General features: G+C 42.4%; 1 protein-coding gene across 1 annotated transcript; it reads right to left on the reverse strand.

The window, feature by feature from the left end:
* FTCD (formimidoyltransferase cyclodeaminase) lies at positions 1–9,282 on the reverse strand. The gene is made up of 13 exons (XM_075285180.1): positions 9,103–9,282; positions 8,430–8,558; positions 7,220–7,308; positions 6,452–6,631; positions 5,934–6,071; positions 5,725–5,856; positions 5,519–5,580; positions 4,526–4,652; positions 2,635–2,796; positions 2,504–2,547; positions 1,240–1,378; positions 830–925; positions 1–108 (listed from the first exon to the last, which is right to left on the reverse strand). Exons 1-13 carry the CDS (start codon positions 9,125–9,127, stop codon positions 25–27), a joined length of 1,407 nt encoding a protein of 468 aa, XP_075141281.1. The 5' UTR covers positions 9,128–9,282; the 3' UTR covers positions 1–24.
* Positions 9,283–11,346: the final 2,064 nt, after the last annotated feature.

Here is an 11,346-nt window from a genome sequence, read left to right on the forward strand (position 1 = left end):
AATTGGAATTTATTTTTTTTACATTTAGTTTCGTCCCTCACAATGTTGCAGCACACATTCAGCAGACTTCTTCGCCTCATCCAACAATTGGGAAACCTTCTTCCGAGTCTGGGAAACAGGGGTGGATGAAACAAGAGAAGTGAGGAGTTTCATTAACCTTTTGTGCAATCCCAAAAAATTAAAATCACCCACATAGTATGTATTATGTAAATTCCAAGATAATCGCAGGTCAACAGTACAGCACCAACTCCAAGTAGTATACAGCCTCTATGACAGATACGCTATTGGCCCAATGACTTGCCAAGATACGCTGGGTTCATACCAGCGTCTGGTCTCTGTTCTGACGTTTTCGTCTTCTGCAGGCAGAAGACGGAAACCTGGCAGACCGTATCTGGCTGTGAGGGCCGGTGAGCGTTATGTTCTTTGCGGCAAAACCGTTTTTTGTTTTTTTTAAACCTGACACAAAGTACTGCATGTCCAACTGTCCTGTGGAGAGCATAAAATACTTACCGCCGAAGACTTTTCAAACCCATTCATTTGAATGGGTTTGAAAAATGCCTGCAGGTTTCCGTCTCCTGTCCAGTTTCGGGCAGGAAACAGAAATCTGAAAGCAGAGACCGGGGGCGTAGATGTGAACAAGCCCATAGGTGGATTTCATTTAGCACATGCCTGAAATGTACACTATCACTTCCAAATTTCTGAAATTTCACAGTGATCACAGAAATTACATCATGGCTCAAAATTGCCAACAAAATCCCAGTAAAAAATAATGCAGTATATTAATATATTAATGATATTTACGCAGAGTTCTTCACACTACAGTTATTACCTGACTTTTAAATTCTTCATCTTTGATGTCTCGGAGGTTGATGAGAACATTGAAATAAGCCCCAAACACCCCAGTCTCTAACGCTTTAGCTGCCACCTAAGTACAAGCAGTCAGAAGTCAATTTTTTTAAATTGTAAAAAATATAAAACAGTAGAGCACCCTAATAAAAAAAAAGTTACGAACACCCATACACATCCAGAAAGTTTAGGTTGACATCACATTTTGCCAGGAAACTCAACTAGGCTCATTGGCCAGACATGCCAAGAATTAGGAATTATACCATAGATTCAAACTAACACAAGGGAAAAGTGACCAAAAGACACTAATCCGTCCATTGTTTTTACCCCCCTCCCTATACTCCACAAAATAGAAAGAAAAAAAAAAAATGCTGTAACTATTGCTGTCAGTACCTGCAAGTCTGACAGACATGATGTATTGCCGTGTTTGGAGAGCTCCAACAATGGATCCCACAAAGTGCTTATTTTCTCAGCAAGACTTAGGGGAACTCCTACTGCCTCCTTCAGGCCATTCTGTAGAGCCTGGAAACGTCTGTAGAGAAGAAAAAAAAATTAAAAAAATATAAATAAAATCATGACAAATTAACATAATCAACACCAACACAATACAGAAACTGGAAGAGGGCTAGCTCCAGGTGTTTGTAACTCCGGGGGTCTACTGTGACTCTTTAGCCCATTTACCGCTGTTTAAACTACAACTAGAGAAGCGTAAAACATTTAGCCAGCACTGGCCTAAATTTGGCTAGTATCAATGCCAAAGTCTGCGCTTCATACGTGTGAGCATTATATCGTTCCTTGCATTTTTCACTAGATTATGGATAGTAAAGGGACGTAGGTTCATATAAACAAAGCCAAAACACGTCTACTGACCAAGAGGATCTCCTAATAACTGAAAAGGTCCCTCATCGCTGCATTCAAATGTGACAGTATATATGTAGTATATAACTATACAGAACTTTATTGGGTCTCAAAAGAATTTATTACCACATGTTGAAAAGGTAGTGTCCAGAATTAAGCTTTATGGTTTATCCATAGAATAGGCCATAACTACCGTGAGCAGTGAGAGAGCAGGCAGATGAATCATGGGAAGTTAGCCCACAGAATCACTGCATGGAAATAACAGTGATACAAACAAGCAGCAAGTAAAAGAAAGCCAAGAAAATGGTGCACAACAAAACTGTATTTAGCACTGCTGTGAACAAATTTTGGAAGCTTGAGAACCCCCTTTAAGCCTGGACAACCCCCTACAAGGTGTGTCTTCACAATAGGAAGAGATTAATACTATTCTAGTGCCTACAGATTTTTTTCCTTTGACGCCCAGAAGCTTCAAGTTATGCCTTTGTAGTCACATTTATTTATTTCTCTTACTTGTATAGCACCAACATTCTGCAGCACTTTATAGCCAGCTAAAATTCTTATATCATTATGCCTTTGGGGTGTAGGAGGAAACCATCACAAACACAGGTAGAACATACAAACTCCTTGCAGATGTTGTCCTTGGTAAGATTTGAACACAGAACTCCAGAGCTGCAAGGTAACAATGCTAGCCACTGAGGCGCCATGCTATCCCATTAACAAGGTCAACACAGTAACATGTTTTATAGCATTGACAGTCAGAGCTATAGAATACATAGCCATAGTAAACATCTGAACTCACTTCTGTTGCTCTTCTTCAGTGACTTTGGGAAGTTTCAGCGCCGCCTGAAGATCGAGACGAGAAAAATGAACAAGTGGATAATATAACAAAATATTTTAAAGGCTAAACTTAAAAATAAAAAAAAAAGTTACCATATAGCTTCCAAATGCATTGGAGTCAGAGTCTACCAAGGCTAACAACTGATCAATGGCACGATGAAACGGAGGGATCAGCTCTCTCATCACTCCATCCAATGATTCATACTGGCGTTTTCCATAAGTCATCTGCCCCACCATACATCCCAGTGCTGCTCCCTACAATGAGAAGGTTAGAGGTCATGAACCAAAGTAACTTTTTATAGCCATTAAATTAAGGAATAACCCCTCCCAATATAATGATCGGTGGACATCACATCAACATCAAACCTCAAAATCCATGGTGAAAATTGTCATTAGGCAGAAAGCCAAGGTTTACACCACAACTGTCATATTTTAGATCAGGGATACTTAACTACTTTTAGCAAAGGTCTACTAACTGGGGGTCCATCATCAGGTGAAGGTGCAAGATGAACCCACGCAAGATTTGATTTTTTTTTTTTTTTTTTTTTTTGGGGGGGGGGGGGGCGATAAAATCCACCCCAGGTTTAAACAAGAAAACTTAGGAAAAATATATTTAATTTAACCTTCCCTGATTGTCAAATGGAGCCAGGTGTGTTGGTACTAATGTGGAATACTGTGTGACAATAACTGGGCATTATTCTGGCTTTGGGAGTGAAAGAAACTAAATGAAAGAAGGGGAGGATCCAGCCGAAGATAGAGGCGTCGCTGGAGCGTGTTCTTGTGGGGACACCCCCAATCACATTTTCAGCGCTGGGGCCCGCCCCCATCGCTGCAAGATAACTGATTTGCATACTGGTAAAAAATGGAATTTCTAAGGAACAGCGCAGCGGAGACCACGTCTAAAGGTAAGAGACGAATAGCCTTTCTAAAGACTATTCCGACGTGTGATCGCCAAAAAAAAAAATTCATTTCAATGGTAGAATCCCTTCAAGATCGTAAAAGTGAATAAAACAAGCTCTACTCTGGTGCTGGTTTCTTGTTTTCTCTTCACCTGTGCTAATTTTTTCATTTGGGGTAAAAAAAAAAGAAAACAAAAAAAAATAAAATATTTTGTTTTCCTCAACCTACCACCACCTATGTAATCCTCAGGGAAAACTGATCACTGCTATCAGCCATCTGTCTGGCACAAATCACAAGAGGTTTTGGCTTAATGTAGTTCGAGCATAACCAGAGGCAAAGCTAAGGGGGTGCAGGAGGTAGCCGTAGCTATAGGGCCTAGGTGACACTAGGTAACCCAAAGGGCCCTTTTTGCCCCTACACATAAATAAACCAGTATTATAAAGATGTTGCACCTTTGTACAGATTTTGTATTGGAGCCCAGGAACTTCAAATTATACCTCTGTAATTATTATACAATGAAATACTGAGTAACTGCTAGTTATCAGGATCAGCAGGTTGTTGACCCACTGCGCTACCTAACCGGTTTGAATTTGGGCAACTTCTAAGGGTGTCGTCTTTAACCCATGAACAAGGAAGTGTACTTTAGTGCGGGAAGACTGCCAGGTTGCCAACTCCTAAGGTGGACCTAATATTTGTAGGAGCTGGCTCAGCAGACCAAGAAACACCAGTGCAAAGTACTAGGAATCAAACAATAGAAGGCTCAAGTACAAGCAGGTGGTCTTGGCATGTGGAAAGATTCAGAGGAGGTCAGGTACAATGCAGGTCAGGAATGGGTAACAGACAGGAAGGCCAGATATGGGGAGAGGAAAAAATATCAATAATAAGTAATAATCATAATATCATCATCTATAAAAATATATTTTATCAGTTGTTACAGAAAATGCAAACACTCTTTCTGTACCATTTTTATACGGCCACTAGTCTTTCAATTCCTCCCAATTTAATATTTCACAACACAACAGGCCCCACTTGGGTAAAGAGGCACACCATCATCATTTCAGTTCTTCCTATCCGCTGTACTTACCATTGCTGACACAGCAGCAGATACAGATCCACCTCCAGGGGTAGCCGTCCGTGCACCCACACTGTGTACAAAACCCTTCAAAGTCTGTGTGACCAGAGCCCCAGATAAATCGTCTTGAACAAGATATCTGTAATAGTGGTAGATACACTGCAGATCAGTGGCGTAACAAGTGTCTTTTGGGCCCAGATGCAAACTTTTGTCCGAGTCCACCCCCCCCAGCACCTCCTTCCCACCCATAGCGTTGCCCCCTCTTCCCCCATTGATGGGCCCCCACACGATATTATATGCCATGGGCCATAGCACTGACAGCCCTGAGTCTCAAATGACCTGCAACCACTGACTGGTCTGAGCGGTCATGTGAGCCTCAGGGCCTCTAAGCTGTGCTGTTCACATTATATTTATTAGTTAGATGTCCTGTATTACTAATTCCTTCTCAAGTTATTTCAATGCATTGTTGTTGCTGCTGCCGCCATCTGCTGGCCAGAATTTGCATGCTGCACGCCCTTGTTCTTGTCAATAAAGTTTTTTCTCTCTGGACGTGGTTTTAGGCAAGCCCTGGTCCATGTCACTCCCTGCAGCCATTTTAGTTTTTCATAGCCGTGTGACAGGACTTGTTATACTTGGGCTTGTGAAGGCATCAGTTTTTGACCAGCAGTTAGCCTCAGGAAAGACACCAACAATCCATCTATCCCGAGCTCCTGCTGGTCCCGTCTGCTCCACTGCTTGGATACGAAGATAGGAGAGTCACACGGCCGCTATTAGTTACACCTTCAATCTCTTCATGTGGGGACAGAACACTAGCACTGTGACTATAGAAAGTGATGGAAGGGGATTGGTGGTGTGCAATATAGCCTCAGGGATGGGGATTTTTTCCCCCCATTCTCTTACACTGCTCTAACTGGGTTGCTACAAATACAGGACAAACCCTTTAATAATGAATACAAGTTGTTAGGAATTCTATATTGGTTAAAGTTATAACAAAAATGTACTCACTCGATAATTCTTTTCCGAGGCTCAAAAGGAGACAGAGAATCCAATCCAAGTCTGTTAATAACCTTTAAAACCAGAAGATAAGTCTAAATCCACTGCAATACACTACAAAGATCATAAAGTACATAACTTCTCCCCAAAAAAAAAATCATATGCAAAACACTTTACAGTGAGATCTCCAAGACCACCAAATGGATGTAAAATTTTACCAGTCGAATTTTGTGTTCTTCTTCTATTAAAAATAAATTCTCTTCTTTGATATAATATTCTGCAGCAGACAACAATGCTTGAAGGGGCACCAAACCCACCAATTGTGAGCCAAGAATTGGAAGGTTTAACTCCTGAAACAAGACAAAGTAGGTTAGCTAGAACTGTTAAAACCTACATGGCCAATGGGCACAAAATACAGATCAAACACCTTGGCATCTTTACGCGTTTCTTCATACACCGTGTGAAGAGGGGTAATCTCATAATCCAATAAATTTGCCGATACTTGGGCCATGTTCTCTTCTTGTAGATACCAACCAATTGCTTGCACTTTTTTGAGTCGTCCAGGCTGGGAAAAAAATAAATAAAATCACAAAGATCAAATATGATTTATGGCATTCCCAAAAATTTTTTATACATCATGTGACTGCTTTTTACCCCAAGGAATCAATTTGATTATAATGGGGTCATTGGGTGTCCACCATTTGAAATTGAAAGGGGGAGGGGGGAAATTGGGGAAGTCCCTCATGCAGGACTGTTCTCTCAGCCAATTTTAGGTGGTCTCTGCATCAAAGTCCCCAAACCAAAGCTTCAATGTAGATACGAACCCAGCCTAACCTGAAGAATTGCACGGCCATTGGGCCCCACAGTGAGCAGAGCTTTGCTTGCAGCATTGTCCCACAATGTCCTTATTACAGTTATTTCATTCTTTACTCCATCATGGCTCACCTGATCTTTCCCACGACCACCTTCTCTGATGTTAAGAGCTATACGATGAGCAAGTTCTTTAGTAGTCAGTAGGTTTATATTGTATGCGATGAGAAATTTTCGAGCTCCAGTCACAGTTGCCCCCCATGATGGAACAAAAACTGCCTCCCCAAAGTCTGGTTTCCATTCTGTATTTTGCAACTAAAGAAGAAAAATAAATAAAATGAAGTTGAAGTAGACTTTACAGTACGATTTTAGGGGCCCAGTTACACTATGCAAGGCAAAATTCAGTAGCAGAACTGACTGGTGCAACATGCTCCAGGCTTTACCTACACCCACAGGTTTCAACCTCTGCATAGAAACTTTGGGCTGCAGCAGATGTATTGCAGGAGAACACTGCTGAATTACCCTGTTGAAATACTGCAGCGTGTTCGCACCATGTGGCCTTAGCCTAGTGCCCCTTGCAGACAGGTATTTCCTGATAGCACAATTACCCATTCATTCCTGTCAGGCCATGCACGTGACTGTATATTAAACGGTCCTGTGTGCAGGTCAGAAAACGCAGGACAGGTCCCATTCCTGTCCAGTTTTGTGGACTTCTGCAGCTTCTACTCATTGATGACATCTATGTGCCACCGTGCCTTTCAATCACAGCCAGTGGCTAGCGCACTGTTATGTAGTTGTAGAATGATCCCCAGAATGAGTTTCTCTGATGAGCCCATGGCACCCCTGTCCCACAGTGTATATAGCAATCCACTAGAAGGTATATAAGTATGGAGTCTAGTTTACCTTGGTGGGAAGAGCTTCATACTCCCCAGCTCTCACTGCTGGCAGAGTCTCTCGACTTGCGATCCGTGCAGCCTCTGCATAAAGATATACTAGAAGGGAATATATAGAATGACAGCTTAGTACACCGACATGACTGAGCACCATGTATACAAGAGTGTCATACCCTGAAAAAGTAACTGGGCAACAGGAATGGCCATTTCCCCTTACTGACAGTTTTTGGAGGAGGTCCAAATATCAGTGTAGGCCAAGGAAAAGCCCGATGCTGTTGCCACATTAACTTGAAACCTTGCGCCACAATGCTTGTAGGAGAGGGTTAGAGAGGTTATTTAAAGGGCAGCGTTTGGTACCAGAGTGAATGGTGGAACTTCATGAGCTTTGGGATACCTGCCAGTGAGTAAGCATTTGTTGAGAAGCCATGAAGACACTTGGAAGTAGACGTTACGTGATGGTGTGTTGCATAGAATAGGTGTGTAGGTAATTTCTGATAGGGACCACGACTTGGCAAAGTGCCAAATTGGTAAAACACTCCAAGGCCCAAATACCATCACTAAGACAGACAGTAAACTAAGGATAGTGTCCTGTGTAATGTTGACCTTCATGCACATTCAGTGGAAGGCCAACTCCGTAAGACAACATCAGTCTCTGGAGAAGCTGAGTCAGTCTTATGGGAAGCCATAGTGAGGCCTGTATGGAAGTCTCCATTGTAGGAAACTGACTACTCTTTGGAGTTTGTGTGTTACAATTGCGTAAGCAAGTAGAATAGCCAAGAAGCCTGGTATTACAAGGAGTCCTGTGGGTCAGAAAGAAAATCTGGCACAACCAGACTCTCAGGGGACCAACAGCATATTAACCACCCAAGAGGAGAACAGCAAGGTTACGTTTAGTGCTATGCCTATAAGACTTTCCTGAACCATGCAGCCATTCTTAATATTACACCATAAGTACCACTTAAATGATCCGTTATCTAAGATGGCCACCCCTTGAAATGAATAGAAAGATGCCTCATCCAACAAGATTTTATCCTGGCAGCCTCACATATGTGTTTTTTTTTTTAGAAGAGATAGAGATAGAGATAGAGATAGAGATAGAGATAGAGATAGAGATAGAGATAGAGATAGAGATAGAGATAGAGATAGAGATAGAGATAGAGATAGAGATAGAGAGATAGATCAGAATTAGGCCAATTTCACTATAAAGGTGTGTTACTTACCTGGGACATGCAGTTCATTTGCCAGTTTTTCTGCAAATTTGTTTGCACAGGAAACGCATTCATCCATGGTCACGTTGCGGACAGGAATAAAGGGACACACGTCCATAGCACCCATACGAGGATGCTCCCCTGAAGAATTAATATAGGAGAGTAAGGGGAGGGGGCTGTGTATTCCATATCAAATATAAAGTAAAGGTGTGCACAAAGTAAATAAGATGTACAGGATATTAACCCCTTAATGATGCAGAGTACTTTGTACGTTAGTGCTCAACGACTTTCATATTTCCCTCCCAGTCTCCCAAAATTCATAACTTAAATTTTTCTGTGTCACACAATTGAGAGCCCTATGTCATACCACAGGCGCAGCTCAAGTGCCTGCAGTATTACTGCGCTGTACTATTATGACACTGGGTGTTAACTATACGCTCATTGCGATGTAATAGTATATCGCTGGGCATTAAGGGGTTAATAATTACACTCTATGGATAGGTACCACCTTTCAAAATGTAAAAATTGTTAGTCCAGTAAACTGGGTTATGTTGTTGGGAAATGGAGTTTCCAATAATGAGCATTTTTGGTGTTACAATGCATTGCCGTGGGGTCACCATTATAGGGGGCGCTAGGCTATAGCAGTGTATTATTGTACTTGAGTAGAGGGGAAGCGGTCACCTACCTTTGTGTTTACTCATATCGATCATCTTAAAAGCTACCCTTGCCGCATTGAGGGCTCCTTCAACAACTGCCTCTGGGGTGCCCACAAAAGTGTAGACTGTTCTGTTGGTGGAGGCTCCGGGGTCCACATCTAATAATCGACATCTTTCAGTCTCAGAAATAGCAAATGCTATTGCATCAATAACCTGAGTAATGGCAACATAGGGTTAACAATGGCTAGACAGATTTCCACACCAAGTAATCCTGAGACACCCTATTGACTTATAATGGGGTCTTGCCAGGTTTCCTTTGGGGTTTTGACATTTATGACTGCAAGAATGCAGAATGAGCGATCCTTGCTGCTGACTGAAAGCAAGTACTGCTAATGTGAACTTAGCCTTACAGAGGCCATGCATTACACCGAGCATAGTCAACCGCCACCACTGTGTTACATACCGTATGTCACTTTGCAGATGTAGAGAAAATAAACTTTGAAGCCTTATCCAAATGAGGCAGTTGGTGCACTGGGGGTGGGACTTCAGCCCTGGTAGGCAGGAGATGGTAGGGGTCTAAGTGGAGAGAGCAGGGAACTGAAAACCCACCCGCAGTGCACAAACTGCCGCATTTGCATAAGATTTCTAATTTGTTTTTCTCAAAATCTACGAAAGTATAAAAGTGACACATAAAAGAGGTATGCGATTTATTACTGCAATGTGTCCAACACAGTGGTGACAGCTGAATACACTGGGTTGTAGTGGTGGACTCCCTTTAATAGAGACACTTATGGTGTGAGCTCATGATTCATATAGCTGGGATTGTGAGGGGAAGTTCACACAGGGTTTTTTTGGTCAGGATTTTGAGGCCATATCCACCACAAAATCCAGACCAAAAATATGGCTCCCATTGAAATCAATGGAAGCCGGTCAGGTCTTCTTTCCGGGAGCCGTTTGTTCCAGCTCCTGGAAGAAGAAGCGACATGCTAATTCTTTAGGCCGATTCGCCTCGGACTGAAGCAGAGTGTGCGACTGGATTCTGCTGCAGTGCATCGGCATTCAGTCGCGGCTACCCGTACCCCATGTGAACTTACCCTAACAAGTTTGGGGAGGAACATTATCTAGACCCCTGCAGAATTGGAGACACATGACCCAGCATCTGTGCAGTGCAATGCCATACTAAGACACTGGATGTGATATAGCAAGATTTATTTTCAATCTACACTAAAAGTAGCCTGCATATAGACCGTGCGAGTGTAAGGGCCCTTTCAGACGACCATGGTGTGAGTCAGTGTGTTTCACCAATAGCACGCTGACGCATTATTTTCTATGGGCCTGTACACACAAAAAAAAGCAAAAAGTCTGCAACAAAAAAATGCTGCGTTTCCACAACATGGGGCTTAAGCCCAAGAGCAGAGGCATCAACATCAAGGCCACAGCACATACAAAGAACTGCAGCCCTGCAATACAAGTCATAGTGGATATATGCTTATACCTACATCCATGAATAAATGTTATTACCTCTTTGTTTCTTCCTTCTGAGAAGTTAGGGACACACTCCACTAGTTTAGACATGTTTCTGCTCCAGGTCACCTGTCCCTTCCCACAAACCAGCCGTCTATCTGTGAAGCTGCTCCGTTACCTTTTTAAAATGTTTCCTCCATACAGGAGTTACAGATTAACTAATCAACTGGAGCCACATGATGACAGCCAGACACGGCTAAGGCCTCGTTCACACTGCTTTTATGTCATTTTACATGAAGATTTTGGAGTAAATTAAATGGAATACTAATGGATCTGATACTAATATATTTCTGCTGCAATTAAACCGAAGGTAACATTTTAATAGCTCAAATTTATACTTATGGTAAGTTCATGTGGAGTTTTTTTGTCAGGCTGGTTGCAGACGGCTGTGGTTATGTTCATTATGCTTTATTTCACGGATAGCACACTGACCCATTCATTTCAGTGGGGCCGGTACACATGATTTTCACGGTCCTGTGTGCGGGCCAACAGTCCAGGATGCAAAATATAGAACAGGTCCTATTCCTGTCCTATTTTGCAGTCCTTGCTTCCTATTCATTTAATGAAAGGAGCCGCGGAAGCACAGCCCGTGTAAAGGCAGCAGGGAACATCCCCCGTGTGCCACCCATTCTTTTAATTCACGGCCGGTCGCAGTATGGTTGTCTGCAATCGGCCTAAGGCTGAGGTCCCACGTTGCAGAAATTCTGCGTATCTGCAATGTTGGGCCTCAGCCTAAAACACAAATGTGT

This window comes from Leptodactylus fuscus, chromosome 8 (assembly GCF_031893055.1).
Source record: "Leptodactylus fuscus isolate aLepFus1 chromosome 8, aLepFus1.hap2, whole genome shotgun sequence".
NCBI lineage: Eukaryota > Metazoa > Chordata > Amphibia > Anura > Leptodactylidae > Leptodactylus > Leptodactylus fuscus.